Source organism: Neoarius graeffei, chromosome 9, assembly GCF_027579695.1.
Source record: "Neoarius graeffei isolate fNeoGra1 chromosome 9, fNeoGra1.pri, whole genome shotgun sequence".
In the NCBI taxonomy this organism is placed as follows: domain Eukaryota; kingdom Metazoa; phylum Chordata; class Actinopteri; order Siluriformes; family Ariidae; genus Neoarius; species Neoarius graeffei.
Window position 1 is genome coordinate 45,794,578 of NC_083577.1, and position 26,302 is coordinate 45,820,879.

The 26,302-nt window shown below is 42.6% G+C and overlaps 2 protein-coding genes across 2 annotated transcripts in view; both read left to right on the top strand.

The window, feature by feature from the left end:
• cryl1 (crystallin, lambda 1) overlaps positions 1-18,822 on the top strand; it is a 31,502-nt gene extending 12,680 nt beyond the window's left edge. The window contains exons 6-8 of the mRNA XM_060929616.1: positions 16,673-16,781; positions 18,240-18,346; positions 18,456-18,822. Coding sequence (XP_060785599.1) covers positions 16,673-16,781; positions 18,240-18,346; positions 18,456-18,554 — 315 coding nt within the window. The 3' untranslated portion in view covers positions 18,555-18,822. The remainder of the gene's footprint in view (positions 1-16,672; positions 16,782-18,239; positions 18,347-18,455) is intronic.
• An 87-nt stretch (positions 18,823-18,909) lies between these two features.
• gjb8 (gap junction protein beta 8) lies at positions 18,910-26,261 on the top strand. Its single transcript, XM_060929617.1, has 2 exons — positions 18,910-22,877; positions 24,512-26,261. The coding sequence occupies exon 2, from the start codon at positions 24,533-24,535 to the stop codon at positions 25,331-25,333; it is 801 nt and encodes a 266-aa protein (XP_060785600.1). The 5' UTR covers positions 18,910-22,877; positions 24,512-24,532; the 3' UTR covers positions 25,334-26,261.
• The last annotated feature ends 41 nt before the right edge of the window (positions 26,262-26,302 follow it).

Below are 26,302 nucleotides of genomic sequence, written 5' to 3' on the forward strand. Positions count from 1 at the left end.
AAAAAGAAACTAGAGTGGCGGCTACAATTACCGACAACCTTAACCATTGCAGAAGTAGAAAATACTTTCAATATGTATATTGTGCATGAATAATTACTCAAACTTCCACTTGGGAAGAAAAAAAAAAAAGAGTTGATTCCCGATTACTTAGCGCATCAGATCACATGACACTGTTCCACAATTATCGACACCTTTGTCCACAGTTATCGACACCGTTCCATAATTATCGACATCCAGATGATTATTTATAAAAAAAAATAATAATTGGTATGTGGTATTAAGTTAACAAAACATAGTTTTTATTTAAAATTTGTTTTGCATAGACTTATACTATTTTTAAATATATCGATGTCGGTGCTGACGTAAATGAGGAAGTAATTCTAATGTTTGTAAACAAATGAACTGATAATGTTTAACCTGTGTCAAATCTTTTTGTTCCACTTTCTACCCACTTACTAAGTATTTTCATAGATCACATTTTGTTAATCATTCGTCGTTGTTTGTATTAATTTCTAGTTTTGTAGTTTACCAATAAATGTCAACAGGCAAGTCAAGTCAACTTTATTGTCAAATATGCTATACATGCTCGACATACAGCACAGATGAAATTTCAGTCCTCTCTGACCCACGGTGCAAACAGGCAATGCAATAAATAAAAATAGAATAATTGAAATAAACAATATAAACAGTATAAACACTCTAGATAAGAACTAGACATAGACTAAACACTCATACACACACACACACACACAGTGGGGCAAAAAAGTATTTAGTCAGTCACCAATTGTGCAAGTTCTCCCACTTAAAAAGATGAGAGGCCTGTAATTTTCATCATAGGTACACTTCAACTATGAGAGACAGAATGAGAAAAAAAAATCCAGAAAATCACATTGTCTGATTTTTAAAGAATTTATTTGCAAATTATGGTGGAAAATAAGTATTTGGTCAATAACAAAAGTTCATCTCAATACTTTGTTATATACCCTTTGTTGGCAATGACAGAGATCAAACTTTTTCTGTAAGTCTTCACAAGGTTTTCACACACTGTTGCTGGTATTTTGGCCCATTCCTCCATGCAGATCTCCTCTAGAGCAGTGATGTTTTGGGGCTGTCGCTGGGCAACACGGACTTTCAACTCCCTCCAAAGATTTTCTGTGGGGTTGAGATCTGGAGACTGGCTAGGCCACTCCAGGACCTTGAAATGCTTCTTACGAAGCCACTCCTTCGTTGCCCGGGCGGTGTGTTTGGGATCATTGTCATGCTGAAAGACCCAGCCACGTTTCATCTTCAATGCCCTTGCTGACGGAAGGAGGTTTTCACTCAAAATCTCACGATACATGGCCCCATTCATTCTTTCCTTCACACGGATCAGTCGTCCTGGTCCAGGGGTGGGCAAACTTTTTGGCTCAGGGGCCACATTGACTTTTGAAATTTGCCAGGCGGGCCGGGCCAGCACCAAATTCATACATATCGAACATAAACCGGAAAAGCTTTAGTGTTATTGTAAGGCCTTCACTGACAGAGACCCAAATGCAGATCAGATTGACATTTATTTTAGTTCTCAGTCAACAAAGGCAGAGCAGAAAAATGTTTGCAGTTCAATAGATTGGCACTGGATCCATCCAGAAAAGTAACACACACACACACACACACACACACACACACACACACACACACACACACACACACACACACACACACACGTGACAGTAAGAAAAGTAGCACACTTAATTCTTAAATTACATCTTTGAGCTGCCAGGATGAGTAGGATGCCAGTGTATTTGTATATTTGTATCATTTTATACATACAACTAAATTGCATATCATTAAATTGAACTAAATTACATATCAGTGCATATCATTTTTGTACATTTCACTGAACTCGTAGATTTACACCCGAGTGTTTTTTTTTAACCATCCACTTCCAGCCTGCCAGTACAACCAACCACCATTAGTAGGAGAGGTACCACACCATTCCAAAATGTTTGCAGTTCAACAGTTTGGGTACCACACTATTCCAAAATGTTTGCAGTTCAACAGTTTGGGTACCACACCATTCCAAAATGTTTGCAGTTCAATGGTTTGGCACTGGATCCATCCAGCCCACAAAATCAAACAAAACAGCTCAAGAAAGCAAAAAACTCCAAACTGGTTTTCAGGTTCAAAGTCACTCACTGAAATATTTCCAGTCCTCAAAAAATCAAAACACAGGTTCAAAACAGGTTTTCATATTCCAAAAGGCCACTCATAGATCAGAATAACCTCCACAGGCAAAAGTCCAGGAACAGATATAAGCAGAAGCAAGGTCAGCTGCTCATAATAGACAGGGACATAAATGAGGGGCGGAGCAGACACCCAAAAGCACATGGTACTTAAGCCTAGGTCACAACCGGACATACGATTTTTTGGGCGTGCGATTTTTTTTGTTCATGGAGAAAGACGCGCGTTGGCTGTAAGTTTGTCTTGCAACCTGAAAAAAACGTAAGCGCCCATAGAGTTTGTTTGACATGACAAAGAACCTCTGCAGCCGGTCTGCGGCCAGTCTACGGCTCGAAAATCAGCACATCACACGCACGCCCTCCGTACGTTTCTTGCGTTTTTTGCACGTAGACCGGCCGTAGGAGCACGTACGGCCGGTTGTGACCTAGGCTTTAAAAACAAACACCAGCACTACAGCAGCCACCCACGACAACCAAAATTACTAAGAGTTATACTTTTTATATTATTATGTCTGTAAACATGTGACTACCATCTTATTACAGCTCCAACATAGTTTTAAAAAGAGAAAGTGTTAATACTCACATTCACTCAGCAACCGCTGAGCTGTATTCGTCCGTGCTTGTGCTGACTGGTTGTTAGCATAATTAGCATGCTTGGAGGAAAAGTGCCGTTTGATGTTATATTCCTTTAAAACTGCAACGGTTTCTTTGCAAATAAGACATACAGCCTTTGATCGGACTTCAGCAAAAAAATACTTAGTTGTCCATTCTTTATTGAACACCCTGCACTCACTGTCCACTTTTCTTCTTTTAGGACCACTCATTGTAAAGTTTTATCCTGTGTTCTCGAGATCATCAGTGGCACGGGCGCCAGAATGACTTCCATGGCACGCGCTGCACCACTCTGCAAATGTAATCTCGCGTGAATACGACTGACTGGAAAGACGGATCTCTAGAACACCTGTCTACGTGATAACACTGAAGCTTATAGTTTATAGATCTGCTCAATCGCGTTTATATGATTGTCTTCCGCGGGCCGGATTAAAAACGCCAACGGGCCGGATGTGGCCCGCGGGCCGTAGTTTGCCCACCTCTGGATTAACCCCTTTCAACTCATTGCAGAATTTTACTTGATCGTAATTGGCATAATTTCTGAACGTTTTGATTTGGGCTGACGCTTTTTTCCAATTAAGTTTGCGTATGCAATAAATTTAATTCATGATCACTCAAACTAGTGCTCGTCACCCCGCAATCCCTAATATTCTGCGGAATATTAGACGCAATTAGATCTAAGAGAGTACTTGAAACTTGAGTTTATTCTAGTCGCTTCCTTAATTAATAGTTTGAAATTTAAGCTACGAATGAGCGCTCTAAAATGTTTATGCTCTGGCACTTGAGTTCTGTTTGATAAAAGGTCACAGTTAAAATCACCTACGATTATGATCTCCTTTCCTTCAGACACAGCATTGCCAAGGACGTTGTCCAGTTTAACCATGAAGTCCTTGTCGTGGTGATTTGAAGAGTTTGGGGGTCTATAAAAAGTACCCACCAAAAATCCGTGGGTTTTTGGCATAGTTCTCTCAAGCCAAAGTCCTTCAACAGATGGGTCTTCTAAATCACATCTTCGTGTGACCATTATTTCATCCTTAACATAGACAGCTACTCCTCTGCCTTTAGATCCTCTATCGTGTCTGAACAGATTGTAGCCAGGTAGATTCTTAGCCCAAGTTTCAGTAAGAGCTAATAAATGATTTAAGTTCTTGCATAATTAACCGCAGTTCACTGATTTTGCGTTTCAGACTCTATATTCTGATGAAAGATTTTCAATCCACGCAGCTTCATAGCTTCCCTCAGCTTTGTATCATGGAAAGCACAATCACACTCGCAACAACGAAGTCAAGTATGACTTTTCTTGAAATTCTTATGACAAGCAGCACAGGTATTTTCCTCTGGCCCTGGATTTAAAGCCGTGTTGTTGCACAAAAGAAGCACATTAACTAGGGCAAACTCTTGTACCAAATTAAGAGCTCGTAGCAGATTTTGATCAGATGTTAATGGCTTCAAAGGAGCCGTCCACGTTTTCTCGCATGCACTGTGTTGTATATCAACATATATCACAGGACTGGAAAGTTCCATAGTAACCTGGAGCTCAGCGACTTTACTCAAAAGATGATTTAACTCATTGTATAAAAATGGATGTTTAAGTTGAGTCACTACGATAAGCAAGAAAGCTATATGAGCTAGCTTTCCCAGGGAGCTCAAAAGGCCGACGAGAGCCACCATCTCTCTCACTAGTTCTGTTACCTCTGGTTTTCCATATATCCATCGGTATGCTGTTCTATTGTAAAGAAAGAGTATGAAAATAGTTGTGAAGGGCTTATACCAGACCCTGCTGTATTTGTTACAAAGCACACAAGTGTATCATTGTTACATGAGCACATGAGAGATACCAATCTTTTAACTATCTTTCACTTGTGAAATTTGCCAAGCACTTGACTTTTCTTTGCTCTCACTGGAGATTTTGTCCCAGGTTAAGGTGTATCAGAAACACACTGAATAGTAGCAAATAGTACCTTTCTAAGCATTGGAGCCCCATGGGGTCTGTTCACAACTCAAAGCAAGAAAAAAAAGGCAGGTCCACAACACCTCTGATACTCTGCTTTAGCAGAATTGTGTGATCCAAAAAGAAGTACAGCTTTACAAGGAAATACAAAGTAAAAAATGGAGCTGCAGTTGACTATAGAACTAAGGGACATCATAAAGGAAGTGGCTGAAGCTCTAAAACTGTTTAAAGTCTATTTATTACACAGCTTTGTTGAATATTCAATTCTAATCTGTCAGTTACGGCATTCTATGGTCTGTTATTTCTGGATATGGACCACGTCATTAATAAGGTGTAATAAGGTGGATAGTGTACAGCAAGCTGGTCATTTCCGGGAAGGGGGAACATATTGAAATCTGTTATGGGTGTTTGTTTGTTTTTTTTGTCCCCTGATATGAGTTTGTTTATAGAAGTTGGTGAGGTTCACACAAATATTATTTAGGCCCTGATAAATAAAAATATACAGTAGAATTTTGGAAGGGTGTACTTTCTTTTTGCCATGACTGTATATCACGTATGTCTCACACAAGTCTTCTCTTTTTAAGTCTGTATTTTTCAACAAGATTTGGTTTGTTCTTTGTGCTGTAATTATGCTGCTCAGGAAGCAGTGCTTCAACTTGTGTCCTTAGTGATGACCTGTGATAATTTGTCATCACTGCATGGAATAGGAGCTTGTGTTTGTTTGCCAATAGTTCCATTTAGAAGTTCACATTTGGACTGTGAAAAGTTTTCTGTTTTAGTGGTCCCAGCCTTCTCTGGTTATAGGATCTTGGCTTATTTGTGAGTGTGCACACTAATTCTCTCTTGTTACAGTTCTCTTGTTATGCCGTGTCAACATGATATACACTCACTGACCATCTTAATAGGAACTTTGTTCTCGATTCTAAGATTTCTGTTCTTGGCTGGCAGGAGTGGAACCCAGTGTGTTCTTCTGCTGTTGCATGCTGAGATGCTTTTCTGCTGATCATGGTTGTAAAGAGTTGCTATGAGTTACTATATCCTTCCTGGCAGCTCAAACCAGTCTGGCCATTTTCCTCTGACCTCTCTTATCAACAAGTCGTTTCCACCCACAGAACTGTCACTCGCTCAATGTTGTTTTGTTTTTCGCACCATTCTGTGTAAACTCTAGAGACTGTTGTGTGTGTGAAAACCCCAGGAGATCAGCAGTTTCTGAAATACTCCAACCAACCTATCTGGCACCAACACTCATGCCATAGTGAAAGTCACACAGATCACAATTTTTCCCATTCTGATGTTTGAAGTGAAGATTAACTGAAGCTCTTGATTTGTATCTGCATGATTTTATGTATTGTGCTGCTGTCCAGGGATTGGCTGATTAGATAACTGCATAAAACAGCAGGTGGATGGGTGTGCCTAATAGTGGCCGTTGAGTGTATGGCTAAGTATTTGTGCTAGTCTGTTAAAGAATATTAAAAAGCAACTCTGCAGTCTTTGAGATTTTTATATACGTATAACCTGTAATGCTCAGTGCATTGTTTATGCATCCAGATTTTAGAATCCACAGGTTTAAGATGTGCTGTGTGAGAAAGTGCATAAAACATGGCCGACACTAAAGAAGCCATTGAGCTAAAAACTAGTCATGCTAATTAATCCAAAAGAGTAAAGCTGATTGACCAGCTTGACAGGACTATTGGCTGTTTATTCACAATAGCTGCAATTCTTCTCACAGCAAAAAACTTGTATCTTTAACAAAGCATGTTTGTGATAGTGTGTTGTTAGAGTAAACAGTGACGCAGACTGTTGTACCGCTATAGTGGATATAAAAAGTCTACACACTCATGTTAAAATTGCATGTTTTTGTGATGGGGGAAAAAATGAAATCAAGATAAATTAAAAACTTCCTCGACCTTTAATATGACAACAACCAACAAAATTCAGGTGGAAAACAAATAGAAACTATGGCAGCGGGGGTGTGATCAAGCGTCAGTCTGTGACCGGAGGGCGGAGTCAGGGAAGGTAAGTGGCAGAATCACTGCACCTGATGTTGGTTGATCTGTGTTTGTGTGTCTTCCCCAGTGACCGTGCCCTATATAAGGAGAGAGAGAGAGCAGAGGAAGGGAGCACTCTCCCCTACCAGGCAACTGATGTGTGTGTGCGTGTCTGTGTGACTGGGAGTAGTATTTGAAGCTGAAAATAAAGAGTTTTTGCAAACTCAGTTCTGGCCTGCCATACTTCTGTGCTCCACCCACCCGCTCAACATACTACAGTGGTGCTGAAACCCGGGACGGGAGCACAGAGGAGAACAGCCTCATGGAGTCCTCCCCCTTCGCGGACCTGATCCACGCCCTCGCCACGGCCCAACAGAGCCAGCACCAGGCCCTGGTCACCCTCCGAAAGGAGCAAGCGCAAAGGTTCGAGGCCCTGGTGCTGGCGCAACAGAAAGACCGTCAGGCATTCCGGCACCTCCTCGCGTCGGTGGGGTCCACCACCTCCACCGCCACGGGCCCTCCCCCCCTCACCCTAACGAAGATGGGCCCGCATGACGACCCTGAGGCCTTCCTAGTGCTCTTCGAGCAAGCAGCAGAGGCCTCAGGCTGGCCGGTGGAACAGCGCGCGGCGCGCCTCCTCCCCCTGCTAATGGGTGAGGCGCAGCTGGCCATGCTACAGCTCCCCGCCGACAGCCGGCTGGTCTACGCAGACCTGCGCTGGGCCGTCCTCCAGCATGTGGGGTGCACCTCTGAACAACAACGCCAGCGCTTCTGCGCTCTACGCCTAGAGGAGGTCGGCCGGCTGTTCGCGTTTGGCCAGCAACTCCGGGACACCTGCCGGCGGTGGCTGAGGGCTGACAACCGCGATGCCGAGGGAATCGTCGATCTGGTGGTACTGGAACAGTTCATCGCACGACTCCCCGACGGAACCGCGGAGTGGGTCCAGTGCCATCGCCCGGCGTCGCTGGATCAGGCCATCGAGTTGGCGGAGGATCATTTGGCGGCTGTTCCCACGGCAGGATTGCAGATTGCCTCTTCTCTCTCTCTCTCTCTCTCTCTCTCTCTCTACCCCCCTCCTGTGTCTCGTCCTCGCCCCGTTCCCCCACGGTGGAGGCGGGGGCCGGCTCCACCCCAGCCGGCCCGCCGCACGCACGGTGCCCTCCCGTTTCCTGCTTCCGTGTCTGTCTCCCCCCCCCCAGGTGAGTGAGCCCCAGAGCGCCGGTGCAGAGAGAGAGCCTGGGCCAGTTTGCTGGCGCTGCGGGGAACCGGGGCACCTCCAGCATCAGTGCTTGGCAATGGAGGTGGGCACGGTGGTCCGGATTCCCGACGCACCAGGAACCGCCCTCGATTGGGCCAGAGCGTATCGCATACCGGTGAGTGTCCAAGGGGGCTTTGGTGGACTCCGGTTGTAATCAGACCTCAATCCACCAAAGCCTGGTGCAAGATGAGGCATTGGGGAGAGCACAAGTGGTGAAGGTGTTGTGTGTGCACAGGGATGTTCACAACTACCCTTTAGTGTCAGTCCACATTCTATTTTGAGGGGAGAAATTTAGTGTAAAGGTGGCGGTTAATCCTTGCCTTACCCACTCGATAATTTTGGGGACTGATTGGCCGGGATTTCGGGAGTTAATGGCACATTTAGTGAAGAGTGGGTCCTAACGTAGTTTAGCGGGGGGAGGTCCCGGTGTGGCATTGGCGGGAGCAGCTGTCACAGAGCCGTCTACGTCATCTCCGCATCAGAGTGAGGAGCTGCAGGCTCCTCCTCCCTCACTCGGGGAATCCCTCGCGGATTTTCCGTTAGAGCAGTCGCGAGACAAGACTCTGCGGCATGCGTTTGACCAAGTGAGAGTAATTGATGGTCAAACACTCCAGCCAAACGCCACCCCGTCCTTCCCCTATTTCTCCATTATGAAAGATAGATTATACCAAGTGACGCAGGACACCCAGACTAAGGAGCCGATCACGCAGCTTTTGATCCCAAAGAGCCGCGGGGAATTGGTATTCCAGGCTGCTCACTTTAATCCCATGGCCAGACACTTGGGGCAGGATAAGACACTAGCCCGAATAATGGCCCGATTCTATTGGCCAGGGATTCGCGGCGATGTCCGTAGGTGGTGTACGGCATGCTGCGAATTCCAGTTGGTAAATACAGCAGTCATTCCAAAAGCGCCTTTGCGCCCTCTACCATTAATCGAGACCCTGTTCAAAAGAATTGGGATGGATCTCGTCGGGCCATTAGATCGGTCAACACGAGGATATCGCTTTATTTTAGTTCTGGTGGACTATGCAACGCGATACCCGGAAGCAGTGCCTCTTCGCAATATCTCAGCACGTAGTATTGTGGAAGCGCTCTTCCACGTCATCTCCCAAGTCGGAATCCCCAAAGAGATTCTGACTGATCAAGGCACTTCGTTTATGTCACGCACACTGCGCGAACTGTATGGGTTACTGGGAATTAAGCCGATCAGCACCAGCGTTTATCACCCACAAACAGACGGTTTAGTCGAACGGTTCAATCGCACCCTCAAGAATATAATTTAAAAATTTGTATGCGAGGACGCATGCAATTGGGATTAAATGTCTCGAACCCCTGTTATTCACAGTGCGAGAGGTCTCACAAGCCTCCACAGGGTTCTCCCTGTTTGAATAATTATATGGGTGTAAGCCGCGTGGCATCCTAGATGTACTGCGGGAAAATTGGGAGGAGGGACCTTCACCGAGCAAAAATGAAATTCAATACATTATCGACCTGCACGCAAAACTCCACACACTCACTCACCTAACCCAGGAGAATTTGCGGCAGGCCCAAGAACGGCAAATCCGCCTGTACAACAGGGGTACGCGCCTTAGGGATTTTGCACCGGGAGATAAAGTACTCGTACTGTTGCCCACATCGAGCTCCAAATTGATCGCCAAGTGGCAAGGACCCTTTGAGGTCACACGGTGAGTCAGGGACGTTGACTATGAGGTGAGGCGGACAGACAGGGGCGGGGCACTACAGATTTACCACCTCAATCTGCTCAAACTCTGCAACGAGGAGGTCCCTGTGGTGTTGGTGTTGTTGGTTCCAGAGAAGGCGGAGCTGGGGCCGGAGGTTCCAAAGGGAACATTGGCATTGCGTACCTCTCCGGTCCCCTGTGGAGACCACCTCTCCCCGACCCAACTCACGGAGGTTGCCCAGTTGCAGACCGAATTTTCGGACGTGTTCTTGCCCCTGCCCGGCTGCACCCGCCTCATAGAACACCACATTGAGACGCCCCCAGGGGTGGTAGTGCGCAGCCGCCCTTACAGGCTGCCCGAACACAAGAAAAAGGTGGTTCGGGAAGAACTCAAGTCCATGCTGGAAATGGGCATTGTCGAGGAGTCCCACAGTGACTGGAGCAGCCTTGGTTCCCAAGGCCGACGGGTCGGTCCGGTTCTGTGTGGACTATAGAAAAGTCAACACGGTGTCTAAATTCTATGTGTACCCAATGCCTCGTATTGACGAGTTGCTTGATTGACTAGGCACGGCTCGCTTTTATTTGACACTGGATTTCACAAAGGGTATTGGCAGATCCCCTTGACTCCACTATCCCAAGAAAAAAATGCCCTTTTCCACACCGTTTGGCTTACACCAATTTGTCACACTTCCTTTTCGGTTGTTTGGGGTGCCCGCTACGTTCCAGTGGCTTATGGACAGGGTCCTCCACCCCCATGCCACCTATGCGGCCGCGTACTTGGACGATATCATAATCTATAGTAACGACTGGCCGCGGCACCTCCAACACCTGAGGGCCGTCCTTGGGTCGCTGAGGCGAGCAGGTCTCACAGCCAACCCGAAGAAGTGTGCGATGGGGCGGGTGGAAGTACGGTATCTGTGCTTCCACTTGGGCAATGGGCAGGTGCGTCCCCAAATTAATAAGACAGCAGCAATTGCGGCCTGCCCGAGGCCCAAGACCAAAAAGGGGGTGAAAAAGTTCCTGGGGCTGGCTGGCTACTATCGTAGGTTTATACCTAATTATTTGGACATCACCAGCCCGCTGACTGATCTCACTAAAAAGGGAGCACCAGATCCAGTCCAGTGGACGGAGCAATGCCAGCGGGCTTTCTCGGAGGTGAAGGCTGCACTGTGCGGGGGGCCACTGTTACACTCCCCTGAATTTTCTCTCCCCTTTACGTTGCAGACGGACGCGTCGGACAGAGGGCTGGGGGCTGTTCTGTCCTAGGAGGTGGAGGGGGAGGACCGCCCCCTGCTGTACATAAGCAGGAAGCTGTCGGTGCGTGAGGGGGGCTACAGCACCATCGAGAAGGAGTGCCTGGCGATCAAGTGGGCGGTCCTCGCCCTCCGCTACTACCTCCTGGGGCGCCCCTTCACCCTCTGTTCGGACCACGCGCCCCTCCAGTGGCTCCACTGCATGAAGGATGCCAATGCGCGATCACCCGTTGGTATCTGGCACTCCAGCCCTTTAATTTCAAGGTGGCCGGGGGCACAGATGGTCGTGGTGGACTTCCTCTCCCGTCAGGGGGGGGGAGTCAGCTGCAGGCCGGACGGCTGCCCGGCCTGAGTCGGGCGGTGGGGGTATGTGGCAGCGGGGGCGTGGTCAAGCGTCGGTCTGTGACCGGAGGGCGGAGTCAGGGAAGGTCAGTGGCAGAATCACTGCACCTGATGTTGGTTAATCTGTGTTTGTGTGTCTTCCCCAGTGACCGCGCCCTATATAAGGAGAGAGAGAGCAGAGGAAGGGAGCTTTCTCCCCTACCAGGCAACTGATGTGTGTGTGCATGTCTGTGTGACTGGGAGTAGTATTTGAAGCTGAAAATAAAAAGTTTTTGCAAACTCAGTTCTGGCCTGCCGTACTTCTGTGCTCCACCCACCCGCTCAACATACTACAGAAACATTTTAGGGAAAAGCAAGAAAAAAAATTACAATAACCCGGTTGTACAAGTGAGCACACCTCTAAACTAATACAGTACTTTGTTAACACACCTTTTGCTTGTAATACAGCACACAGTATTTTGGGGTAAGAGTCTATGAACGTAGCTTCTATTGATTTGGCAAATTTATTCCACTTTTCCTTTCAGAAATACTCTAGATCTATCAAATTATGAGGGTTTCTCCTGTACCTTCTTTTCATAGTCATTCAAGTCTTTCCACAGATTTTTGATGTGTGCTTTGGGATTTGGATCATTATCATGCTGGAAAGTGATATTTTTGTATGTTCAGCTGTATAACAGAGGCTTCCAGCTGAAGCGAAGCAGCTTCATAGCATGATACTGCCGCCACCATGCTTCATGATAGGTATGGTGTTCTTTGGGTTATAAGCTGTCTTTGTTTTTCTGCCAAACATAGCTTTTAGAATGACGCTAGTCTCAAGATCATAACACGAGTTGCCACATGTATGTGTGTTTTGGTACAATTTAAGTGAATGTGGATTTTTTTTTTTTTTTTTAAATGAGAAATGGCTTCCCTCTCCCATCCCATAGCCCAGACATGAAAAATATACGAGAGTGTTGTCAGGGAGTGACGAGGACTTGTGAGATGTTCCTGCAGCTCCTTTAATGTTGCTGTAGGTCTCTTGGCAGCCTCCCTGATAAATTTTCTTCTTGTCCTTTTGTCAATTTTGAAGGGACATTCTGTTCTTGATGATGTCACTGTGGCGTCACATTTTCTCCACTTGATGATGATGGACTTCAGTGTTCCGCAGTACATCTGATGTGATGGAAAAAAATTTTTATACCCCTGTCCTGATCTATACTGTTCAATGATGAGATCTCATCCATGCTTTGTTAAGCTCTTTGCAGACCATGGCTTCAGCAGTCAGAAAAGGTTCCTGCATAATCAGCTGATTTATGGTGAATCAAAATTGTTTCATTGACAGGTGTATGATGAAAACTTGAACGCAAGTGATGTATTAATGTGCTAATTCTGAGTACAGTCATATGCCCCATTATTATTAAAGGATATGCACATGTGTGCAGCCAGGTTGTCTTTATTTTTTATTTTTTATTTCTTAAAACATTTGTTTTTCATTTGAACTGTGTTGGATGCTATCACATTAAAGGTGGAAAAGGATCTAATTCATGAAAAAAAAAACCTGTAATCTTAACAGGGGTGTGTAGAGGTGTTTTTTTAAAATAAATATTTAGAGAAAAAGAAGTCTTTCTTTGCCACATATATATTACAGCACCATGACCACCTTTTCTTCGCATATCCCAGCTTGCTGTTTGTTTTTTTTTGAATGAATTTGAATGAATTTATTTATTTCGAACATGTATAAAAATGTATGTAACTATTTGTACATACAAAAGAAAGAAAATGAAAAAAGTGACGAAAAAAGAATAAATAAAATAACATAAAGAGCTAAGACATTACAATACACCGCACATTGTTCGAAAAAAGGAGTGGGAAGAAGTACAATACTTTTTTAAGGCATAGCACTGCAACACAATCCCATGCCCTAATGATATTCTCAGCGAAGCTCTTTATATGACATATTGAACTGATAACATGGTGTAATCTTACAGATTACGTTGTATATTATGCACTAACAAAGGAAAAGGAGTGCATTAAGGAGTGGCCTATTGTGATGTCCTGAACGACCTTTATATGGTCATGTATGGTTGTCGTCATCCATCAGATTTGTTAGTCTTTGCATGAATGGCAGTATAAGGAATCTGGTTCAACCTGATGGTGTGCAGGAAAGATTAGTGTTTCTTCTAAAGTTTTCGCAAACTCGCAGAAGAGGAATGTATTGTCTGAAAGAGCGTAGTAAGCATCTGAGGCCAAATTTGATGCCTATGTTTAGTGGAAAGCTTCTAGGCAGAAGATCATGGCATTTTGGTTTTTGTGCTTTCAGTCTGCAGCTGTAACTGTTATCCTGCAAGCCTTTGAAAACCATGTACAAAGCATTCTAACATTGCATTGGGTAGCCTCTTTTGTTACTTTATTTCTTTCACATGATCATCTCTTTGTGTTTAATACGGCATTGAGGTCAGCCTTGGTTTATCTGTACACGTGCGCACACACTTGATAACCTTGATATGATGGACCTCGGTGTATGCAACTGTGAGAAAATGTGGAGAAAATGTGCATATAACCATATGGTTATGATTTAAGTAATCAAGGTCATTGACAGAAAATGTATGTAATCCCCTAATGCTCAGTTTCAGTTTTACAGGTAAGGTTTTACCTGCTCGAAAACACCTCTTTGAAATTAGCAGTTTATACCAGGTTTAAAAAGTGTGTTAAGACAGTGAGACTAGCAGTCTGTGCTGGACTCCAGCCCTACACTTCAGGAGCTGGGTCTCTCATTGGATGTTTCAGTCCGTTTAAATGTGTTTCACATACCCTTGTATAATAGAATTCTGTTCAAATACAATATCATCCAGGCAAAAGATAAAATAGGTTGTCAAAGCTCAGAACATGAGAAATTTTACTGAATGATTTCCTAATATCGGGCCTCTGTCATTTCAGTAAAACTGTGTGTCTTTTAAAGATCACTGCACTACTACAGAATCCTCTCTAACAAACAACTCTCAGTCTAACAGCTAAGGATCTTAGCATTTCCAGTTTTTCCATAATATCAACAATATTAATACAATGTGCAGTGGTTGTCATGCAAAGTTACTGTGAAAGAAACACAGCTTTACATCACAAAATACCATCCGATCAATCTGCTAAAATTATGGCAAATGTACAAGCCTTTTATGTTGAGAGAAAACAAACTGATACATACTGCTGCATAAATACAAAGACCTAAGCCCACTCCCAGATTTGTGATCAAGTTCTGACTTCAGTCACATGATCTGCAGTAACAGCCTAAAAAAAGAAGAAGAAGAAAAACACGCATTAAATATTTTTTTTGTAGAACCTTAAAGGTAGACTGCCTTTCAGGTTTTTCAAGTTTAGGTCATAAAAATAATTTTCCCTGACATCCAGTTGTTGTTGTTTAGTGGACCGAAAGCTACTGAATTTGAATCACAGACTTCCAATTTTATTAGTTTTTTTTTTAAATAGAACAATTAATGAATTTAGGGCCATGTGGCTCTAAATTCTCCACTATTTTTTCCTGCTTCACCATGACCCAATTCAAGATACTAGGTCATGCATCACGTGGTGGGCTTTCCCCGTTCGCACAAGGCATTGTGGGATACAAATTTGAAACAGGAGAGAAAAATGGAGGACGTGGGTGTACGAATGAAACACGAAAGGCCTACAGTAACAGAAAGCAGGAAGAAAAGACGTTATGTTGCGAAGGAAAGGAAACGCAGGACCAAACTAATAAATATCGGCGGTCAGCGAGCACCTCGGTGTGATCAGCTATTTGTTTAGTGACAGAATGATGTAACGGTCAGTGCACGGTCAAAGGTAAACCTGCGCATGCGCACACGGACTTCCTCTGTCTGCTTGACTATGCGAAGCAAGTGATTTCATGCACATTATTTGCTCAGAAATCCCTTCAAATTAAATAACTTCCCAGCCATGGAATGGCCTGATATTTTGTGAGATATTACAGAAATAAACATATCACAATGACCAAATTTCAGAGGGAACTAAATCTCACCGATTTTATGAAATCGAAAGGCCATCTAGCTTTTAAAGGGCATATTGCTGCTCTGGACTGAACTGCTGACAGAATTATTAAAGTTGATTGGGCAGATATACAGTATATAGTACTGTGCAAAAGTAAGCCATAATAAATGAAACAAAGTCAATATTTGGTGTGAGACGACCCTTTGCTTTAGAAAATAGTAGTCTCAGGTAGAATGAGTGCAGTTTTATAAGGAAGTGAGCTGTCGTTTTACTGAGCATCTTGCAGAACCAGCTACAGTTCTTCTGGACACTTTGTCACACTTGCTTCTTAATTTTGCAGCAAGACCCAGTAGCTTTCATTATGTTTTCTTTTTTTATTCTGAAAAGTGCTCTCTTATGGAATATGCTGCTCAGATACATACTTTTTTTTCCCTGTAACATTTAATTTTGTGCTGGAAAATGAACGTTTGGAACTGTAAAATGTTTTTGTACTGACTTGATAATGCAGAAGTCATAAAATAGAAATCTATAACAAAGTTTGGATGAAAAAAAGGATGCCTAAAACTTTTGCACAGGTGTGTGTGTACAGTATTACATATGCACATGCACACCACTAATAATTGCTTATAATTTATTCCGGTACCTAATTCTTAATGGTGATGGCTCATAAAGCAACCTCTTTTATTATGACTTACATGAACAAGTCACTTTTTAAGCCATTCATGTGGATATCCAGTTCATTCCAAAGGACTCCCAACCGTACAGGGCTGCGTGGAGAGTTCAAGAAGGGCTGTTGAGAGAGAGCCAGTACTGGAAAGTGGAGCAGCTGAGAAAGCTGCTGGTTGCCTCCGGTGATTACTGCAAAGGAAAGGCCTCTTTTCTCAACTCCCACAGCCAGTCCGTCGCCCGGCGACTGTGATATAACGGGTTCGTTGTTGTCCACAGGAAATGAACAAAGACCACCCTGTCCCCATTCCAGTCTTACCCACTTTTACCAGGTCTGTGTCCAAGCTTTGATTTCAAGCCAGTCATGCAGCAGGTATCTGTAGTCTGAGGTAATCTGAGTGCAGCGTGGACCCAAAGCTTGGCACTACCATGCTTCTCTCGATACCGTCCCATTGTTCCCATGACACAGAATTAGATGATGAAGGAAATCTAATACATCAGGACCTGTTTTAATGTTCTCCTATTGAGATAAAAAGGGAAAGACTGTCACTGTTTTCTGATCACTCTATGAAATCAGCATACACTGCCATACAGAGAAAAGACCCAGATAAACTAAAAGTACTGAATGTAGACCCAGATAATCACTAAACCATTGAGTCATTTTTAAATTCCACCATTGTGAAATAAAGATTAACTTTTAACTGAGTTGTGATGTTTGTGTCTTCAGGATAATGTGATCTCAGTCAAGGATATTGATCTGGTGATGTCAGAGGGGCTGGGCATGCGCTACGCTTTCATTGGTCCAATTGAAACTATGCATCTCAATGCACCAAATGGCAAGTATTCATGCACTGTAATGTGTTTATGAATAAAATATATTTCTTATATAAAATTTGAATGCCCAGAGCATAGTAGGGGAAACAAGTAAAGGGCTTGGTTTCTCTTTATAGAATTGTGGACTTCTATAATACAACACATGACTGTTTGTATTACTGTATGACTCACTGTGTGTTTGTGGGGTAGTTATATGTTGGTGGGGCCCAAATGACTCCACAAGAATAGAAACGTCTGAGAGTTTGACCACCTTGTGGGAACATTTGGTTACTTTTTTTGTTATTTAAAAAAACTGAAAGACCCAAAATGTTTCCTTTTGGTTACTGAGGTTAAGATTAGGGTTAATTTGGTGTGTAGACATAGCATTAATGAGCTGCATTAATAATTATGTCACTGGAAGAAGCCCACAAGGATGGTAAGATGGGTGTTTGTGTTGTGGAGGCCGCAGATTCATGGTGAATATCAGAAGGCAGCGTGAAATATGCAGGATGGCCTTGCTCTGTAAAACCATGTGAAAAACAAAACCTTCTTTTGATGGCTGTTAAATACTGGGTTTGCTCCAGTCAGGCAGTCCTTGGAACCATAATATCAAGAGTTAATGATATTTTGATGTCTTTTTTTTTTTAAATCCTGACGCCGTGTAGGCCAATTGGCCTGTCAGTTGTCAATCATGAGCACAACTCATTCACTACTGGCTTGCTAGATCTGTCGCAGCTTCCCCAGACAACCAACCATTCGCACACACATTCACACCTATGGGCACATTTAGAGTAGCCAGTTAACCTAACCCGCATGCCTTTGGACTGTGGGGGAAACTGGCGGAAACCCATGCAGACACGGGGAGAACATGCAAACTCCACACAGAAAGGCCCCCCACTGGCCTCGAACCCAGAATCTTCTTGCTGTGAGGCAACAGTGCTAACCACTGCACCACCATGCCGCACCATATTTTTATGGGACTGAATACTTACAATAATAGCATATTAGAATAAAAGTTCATCAGTTTTAGTTCTGTAGCATTCAAGGTGCATGTTGTTTGGAAGAGAAGAACTGGAGGTAATGTTTTCACTTGCATTCTTGTCTCTGTAAGAGTCTCCTGTAAGCATCCAAGCCCATCTGATAACCATTTGAGTTGCTCTTCAGGATTCTGTGCATCAAGGCTAAAGTAAGCAAGGCACTCAAGTATTAAGTTTGTATAACAGCCGAGTTATTCCAGAAGTGACTCAGTCTAGTCTCTAGATTGATCAAGGGGTTAGAGCTAAGAGCTGCTTGGGGTGATAAAATCTTCAAAAATTTTACAGAGTTCAATCAAGGAAATATTTTTAGTATCCAGCCATGTAAACCTTTTAATACATTTGTTGTGAAAAATGAAAACGACGAAAAGAGAATATTTACTAAAACGGGTTTCATTTGATGTCAAGGACATGTATAATAAGTTGTCCCCTTTTCTGTATTCTCAGGTCTTGATGACTACCTTGGACGCTATCGGGACGGCATGAGAAGGGTTCTGTCTAGTTTTGGGCCAATTCCTGAGTTTGAGGGAGAGGTAGCAGCTAGAATTAATGAAGTGTGTGCAGTCTTATGTTTCTAATGACAATTTAAGAATTAATTCAGTTTTCATAGATGAACTGTATGAACAAAGTCTTGTTTTAACATTACCTTTCTTATCGATTTAGGAGATCTGTGAGCTTATCCCTTGTGACGAAGAGCATCTCTCTGCCAGGAGAGAGAGAAGGGATCAGCTGCTGATGGGGCTGGCTCAGCTTAAGAAATGAATGGCTTCTGCCCATTACACATGTTCTCAACTTAAGAAAAAAAAGCAAACTGAGCCAACTTTGGACGTTTGACTTCAGGGAACTCGAAGTACTGGCTAATCCTGTGTTATCAGGAACACTGTTTTAACACCATGTCTATACTTTCTTTGATTCTGAATCGGAAACAGAACCTATGACTATTAAAAGACTTAATGACGTTTTGTTTATAGGGCAAGCCTGGCCCTTCTCACAATTAAAATCAAATTAAACTGGAATGGGGGTTGGTAAAGTGGTTTTGTTCTCCATGTTGTACAGTATATGGTGACTTTGCGCATGGGTTGCAGAGAATGCATTTCCATCAGCATCAGCACAATTACACCCCAATACAGTTAAATAAAGAAAATATGGACAGTCGAGATGGCAAGTTTAAAGTGTGATACTATCTCCACAAGTCTGACAAGAGTCAAACCAATTCCTCAGGATAGGCATTTTAAAGTTATTGCCCAGAAAAACATACTTAAAGGACATGGGACATGAAACATAAATGCACGCTATATCAGTTTCTTTCCATTAAAAATATGAAATAATTGCATCAACAAATACAAAATTATCTATTAAATTCAGCAAAATTGTTATATTCGTGATGATTATATGGCATTTCTGCTCGAGCTCCGATATGCATATTTTACAACCGGAAGAGCCGCTGTCACGTGATCATACGTCACAAAAACTTTCGGGTACAGCACAAGCAGGTAGATGAATATGGAGAAGTGTGAATCGTGATGATGACGAATGTGACAAAATAGTTTTTGTGTCTTGGATGACAAGAAAATTGTTTCGTTTTTAGAGTGTTTAACGTACATTGAACATCATGGTGTATTGCGACTTCCCAGTCAATCAGACGCGCTGTTACTCCTGTTAGCAATGTAGCTAGGCTCAGCATGGCCAATGGTATTTTTTGGGGCTGTAGTTAGATGCGACCAAACTCTTCCGCGTTTTTCCTGTTTACATAGGTTTATATGACCAGTGATATGAAACAAAGTTCAGTTACACAAATTGAAACGTGGCGATTTTCTATGCTATGGAAAGTCCGCACTATAATGACAGGCATACTAACACCTTCAGCGCGTTTCGACAGCGCATTGATACCTTCACTCGGAGTTGTACCATTATTTTTTAGACAGGGCGGACAGACCAGGGCATTCGCCCGCCTGGCCGTGCCCGACGAGGAGCGCTCTCGGCCGGCTTGGGAGGCAGACGGCAGCCCCTCCTGGAAGTGTGGTTTTACCATGGGCCTCATGCGGTAAGGAAATCACTGTCCTGAAAAATGTTGGGATGGTAAGGCCATATGCCTGTGTATTGAAAGCCTGCCTGAATGTTTCTTTGTGTTGCGGCTGTGGGTAGGGCGGTCTTCACAATCCCTGGAATATCATAAATAGTCATTGCTTTACCTGGATTCACCCTCATCCAATCATCACTAGCCGCGTTGACCATTTTCTTAAATGGACCAAACACGCTACGATCGAGTGGCTGGAGCTTATGGCTGCAATGTGGTGGGAAGGTAAGAAGAACAATGCCCTGGCCTTTACAAAAATCAACAGCCCTCACAGAAATGTGTGAGGAGTGATTATCAAGCAGGAGCAACACCTTTTTCTGTGGACTAACCTTTGTATGTTTTACAAAGTGCCCGAGAAATGCTAAGAAATCCTCTTCTTGCATCCAGCCTGACTTATTCACACTTCCAGCGCTTCCAAGTGGTCCGCTCTGTACAAAGTGACTCTTAAAATTTCTTCGGGGGAACACAAAGTAGGGAGGTATGGCATTTCCAAGAGCTTGCACAGCGTATGCCACTGAAACTAATGCACCTCTCTCACCTGACGTCATGGCTCCTACCTGTTTGACCCCCCGGCGCGCTACCACTCGGGATGGAGCCTGTACTGTGGTGACCCCTGTCTCGTCCATATTCCAAATGTCTGAACCATCGAAGTTGTTCCTCTGTATTACCTCCCCCAGGTGACTGAAGAAGGCCTCCACATTGGTTCTGTTGAAGGAGGTGGCCCTTGAAAGGCTTGTTGCCTGGGGACTCCTAATGGAGAGTCTGGGGTTCCGCCTAATAAAGTTGCAGAACCAGTCAGGCCCCGCCATCTGCTTCTCATCCCAGGTTGCAGGGTGCTTTATTTGGAAAATGACTGCTAGCTGAAATGCAAACTTTTTGACCTATGCAAAAGCATAACAGGAAGTCTGAGTTGAGCATACATTGAGGTTTTTTTTCATAAATCATTTGATTAAAGCGTTAATTTTGACAGCACTAGAATTTATTTAACTTTTCACTGCTTTTATGTAAATGTATTTATCATTCACAATCATTAAATTGACTTTGCATGAGAGGTCTAATACAAATTAACAGTTCTTAACTCTTGCCTATTCTACCCTGTACTCAGCTATCATGCTTACCTCGCGTGGAGTTAGCCCAAAGTATATGTCAGCTGCCTGGCTAATATAATCTGCCAACATCTCCTCCTGCTCCCTGTTGAAAACCATGTTTGGACTGACGTATCCTACCCGAGGCAGGTCCTGAGATCCCTGGTCTTTCAACAGTTTATACTTCTGCCAATATCTGTTAAGGGTAACATGGCAGATGCCATGGTTTCTTGCCACTGCCCTTACAGATGTACCTTTCCTAATCTCTTCTGCTGCTCTTTTTAGTAGTTTAGCATCCACTCCACGAGTTGTTTTCCTCACCCATGTTCTAGGCATTCTGCAGAATTATCAAAATCACAAAAAAATCTTTTTTGTATGTAAGGGGATGGTTGTAACACTTTCAAAAAACTTGTTACATCCTACCCCACCACTGTCATCCATTGCTTAGCTAGCTGTATTAGCATGGTGCTTTGACATTAGCAGGGGATAAGTACACCATTCTTTACCTTAGAGACTGTAGTTTGACCTGATATAACTCATACAACGTTACCTACAATGTGTAAAGCACTAGGAAAAAAAATAATATAAAAAAAGTTACTTTCTTACCTCAGACTTTGTTTTTTTCACTTCTCTCCGTGAGAACTTGCGCCAACGATTTCCAAATGTCTATGCGTGGTCGAAAAGGAACTATGAAGAGATTCTAATTGCCACATGACTTGTATCTTATCCCTGATTGGTGGAATTAGTTGCGTTACAACTCCCCCCGTGTTACAACCATACCCGGTTTCCTATTGATTATCATAATTCTGACTCGTTTCGCCATTTTGAATGTTTTCATCTCGGACTCTGGAAGCATTGTATCTCAATCAATCTCGAAAAATATCAGCAAAAAAAAAACTAGCTTGCAACGGACTTTAGCTAGATCTATGATGAACTTTCAATGTATGATACAAAAATAATACTTCTTTCAACAGATCATTAGCCTTTGAGCAGAATTGTTTTTAACTTACCAGGATGTGTTATCGAGCCGACCGCTTTCAGTTTCATGGGGATTGAATGAACTCTCACTCTCAGAATCATCTGACCTGTCAGAGTAAAGACAAGATCTATGTTCATGTGAATTTCCAGCTATCGGTTCGAATTGATAGGGTCTAACTTCACATCTCTGTGAAACATCGGGAATGTCACTGTCGATGGTGTCCATTTCGGTAACCTGTTTACATTAGATACCCAAGCGCTGGCTCCTTGAAAAGTTTTTGTGACGTCACGGGTCACGTGACCACTTAGCTAATTAACGAATCATTGTTTAACGCTGATGTATAAAAAAGTTGAATAATGTGATGATTTTCACATTTTTGATGCCCTGCGGTGATTTAGATGGCATTTCTTATGTCCTTTATACATAATTATACCCAGAAAAAAATCCATGTCCCATGTCCTTTAATGATGTGAACCGATAGCCAGAATTAAGAAAGATCTGTTTATTTATTTTAGTCTTTTTACCCCTCTTATCGTTGTTCAGATGTTAACTGTGACATACATCTGTGTAGGAAAGGATGGTTGAAACCTTGCTTTTAGAGATAATGGAGCAGGAAGCGAACAAAATGTCCAATAGCCATGTTAGTTAGGCTGCGATATCATTCCAGTTTTAGTTATAGGTTTGTTGTTAGTGATGTTATAAATTATACTGTAAATGATTATTTACAATGTTAAGTGTCATCTGTAAGCATGTGTTGTGATTTAAAGAGTGTGTTAATGGTGTAGCCTATTAAAGACTGATGATGGCTGAGGCTCCGCCCACTGGCGGCAGGTGCAGCCTGCTAAGCATTAAATCAGTGCAGCTAGACCGGCGCTCCTTAGGGCCGCTTCCTGGGCTGAGCAACAGGGATGCGCACTTCTCTATTCTCTAAACACACAATACAGGTGAGAGGACATTTAGATTTGATTTATTATATTATATCTCACACACGACTTATTGACGCTTTAAATTCTGTTGACTAACTCAAACCTCATTTAACCTGTCTGAGGGACTCATTTTCTGACTTTTTTTAATTTAGTTTTACTTTTTTGGAGGGATTTTTGCTCCATTTTGTCACGTTCGAAAATAGAAATGGTGGTAAAGTAGGTTTTGAAGTGTAGGATAAACTCGGATTATGTGGGTTAATATTGGAGGACTTGATTGTCCAACGTTTCATGATGAAACCCTCAAGTTCCACTCGTTTTAGAAGGAAAAAGAGAGGAGTCCTACAGGCGGCATGACCAAAGTTTTCTTTAAAAACGCAACACTTAACACACGTACAGTATGCTGTTTTGTGTGTATTTAACCTTAGTCTTTTAATCTCGCTGTTTCCTTGGGTCATATAAGTTATTTGGAAATATTCCTTCTTGTTTATGACGAAGGCTGTTTGTTCTCCTGTTGTATTAGGACTATTTAAGGCTCTTTGTGTCTAGAGATCAAATGGATTCAAAAGATAAATCTGCAACAATGTACTGTACTACTGAACTGTAATGGCTTTACATAAAGCACAAGAGTAGCTATATGCATATTACAGCATACAATATTACAAAGCTTTCTCACACACACATATATATATATATATATATATATATATATATATATATATATATATATATAAATAAAATCTCCACACTCACTAGTCAAATGTTTGGATACACCTCAAATCCTCAAATGCATTAAGAAGGCATGAAATTGCACTACTTTTTTTTTTTTAAATGAGACCTATTAATTGAAAAGCATTCCTGGTGACTGCCTCATGAAGTTGGTTAAGATAATGCCAATAGTCTGGAAAGGTAAACGGTGGCTGCTTTGAAGAATCTAAAATGAAACCTTTTTCTTTTGCACCTCTTTTTAACCACATAATTCCAAATGTTATTTCATAGTTTTGATGTCTTTGGTATTATACAGTATAGAAAATGGCCCCAATACAGGAAAAACCTATGAGTAGCTGTGTCGAAACTTGAGTGTGTATTAGTACAGTGCAAAAGTCTTGGTCTTGTGCGAAGATTCCTTCAAAAATACAGAAATTAAATGTTTCTATATTAAAAAAAACTATAAAGGGTGGTAAACAGTAATAAATGGAAGTTTAATATTTGGTGTGACAGCCCTTTGCAAAAAAAAAAAGGTAGGCTTGGGTATAGTGTGTGCCATTTTATAAGGGAGCTGTAAGTTTTACTGAGCATATTGTACAAGCAGCCACAGTTCTTCTGGAGACTTTGACTGTTGCACTTATTTATTTATTTTGCAACAAAACCCAATAGCCTTCATTGTTTTTGTATGAAAAGTGTCTATGCTGCTTGCTGACAAACGTGTCAAGTTTTTTTAATGATGTATTTGCATGCATAATTTTGTAATATCATTAGAATTCATCTTTCAGTTTCAAATGCCATCAAATTAAATAGACCTGATTTTAAAGAATAACTTGGCAAATTTTAAGGTGTACATGTTTGCTATATCATACATACATGCATTCCAGGTGTGACGGGGAGGACCTCACACTGGTGCCTACTTAACCTTTTTTTTTTACTTTTGCCTACAGGATTAGCGATCAGCAAGCAAGATGAGTTGGGCAGCACTATATAGCCAGCTAGGAGGCGTGAACAAACATTCCACTAGCCTGGGAAAGATCTGGCTCTCGGTTCTTTTCATTTTCCGCATCACCATCCTGGTGCTGGCTGCAGAAAGTGTCTGGGGAGATGAACAATCAGACTTTACTTGCAACACACAGCAACCAGGTTGCAAAAATGTCTGCTATGACCACTTCTTCCCAGTCTCTCACATCCGTCTCTGGTGCCTACAGCTGGTCTTTGTTTCTACCCCAGCTCTACTGGTGGCTATGCATGTCGCGTATCGTAAGCGTGGTGTCAAGAAAGAACTCATTGCATGCAAGGGTGACAAAGCGAAGGAGGAAGACCTAGAGGGTCTGAAGAACAGACGCTTGCCCATTACAGGCCCACTGTGGTGGACCTATACTTGTAGCCTGTTCTTCAGGCTCCTTTTTGAAGCTGGTTTCATGTACGCCCTCTACTTTGTCTATGATGGCTTCCAGATGCCACGTCTTGTCAAGTGTGAACAGTGGCCTTGTCCAAATAAAGTTGATTGTTTCATCTCTCGACCAACAGAGAAGACAGTTTTCACTATTTTCATGGTGGGATCTTCATCTTTGTGCATCGTGCTCAACGTTGCAGAGCTGGTCTATCTGATCATTAAGGCATTGATGAGATGCTTCTCTAGAACCAAGAGGAGGCACTCTTATAGCCACTCATCGGATATGTCTAAAGATGGAGCTGTCCTGCAGAACCAAAAGAATGAGATGTTGCTTTCATCAGTCTCTGACTCAAGTAATAACAAGTCTATATAAGGGGTCCAGTGTGTTTCTCCCTCTGCACAGAGAACTTGATTCCCCCCTGAATGAACACTACAAAAATTAACCCCTTTGGACACAAGGAAAAAAATGCTATGGAACTTCGTGTACAGTTGTACATATGTCCGAATGGGTTAAAAACGCACATTTTTATGCAATTTTACGACTATGGTAGTATTCCGTTCCCCTCTGCTGAAATAAAAGCAAAAGGCACTTGGTCATGAACCTCTAAGCACATTCCACACTTGTCATTTGGGGACACCTAGTGGTTACCAAATACAAAAAGTTAACTTGCTGCCTTTTGTTGTTCAGTGTACAACTTGCTTTTATATTGTTTCATTAGACACGTGGGGGGTTAATTTGTCATGCTTGATTGATTTAAGTTTTATTGGTACCAAATTATAGCTTACATGACTTCATATTGTGATAGTGTTAATATGCAATGGTGCAGTCAATGATTGTGGCTTTCATGTGGTGTTTTTTTTTATTTTTATTTTTTTTTTAAATATGAATCTTAAATGATTGGGGAATTGTGTGCACTTCTGAAATATAATCAGTTGCATTTCTTGAGTGACGTACAGGAGCGAACTACTTGTGAATGGTTGTATGCGTCACTGGTCTATTAACTTGCCTTAGTTAATGAATGTGGCTACATATGTTGTAAAATATCATTCAACCTTTTGTGCACCATTCTAACCACAATCGGATAACAGAGGCTCCTAGGGGACAGGATGTTCCAATATCCCAAGGTAACTTGACTCTGGTCCTGGAGGCTTATTGGACTGGTGGAGTGTTATTTTTCTAAACACCTGGTCGAGCCCAGAGCTACTTAAGTCCTTCAGTAGTTGGAGCCATTGTATTTGGAATTGGGGACAACCCAAAACTTTAAGGTAGTAGGCCTGTAGACGAGGGACTTCTTCAGAACCTGTACCTCATCCTGTCATGGCTTGTATGATTGGAGAGCAT

Excerpts from the sequence above, each read along its gene's own strand:
- gjb8 (XM_060929617.1), top strand. The coding sequence starts at position 24,533 with ATGAGTTGGGCAGCACTATATAGCCAGCTAGGAGGCGTGAACAAACAT.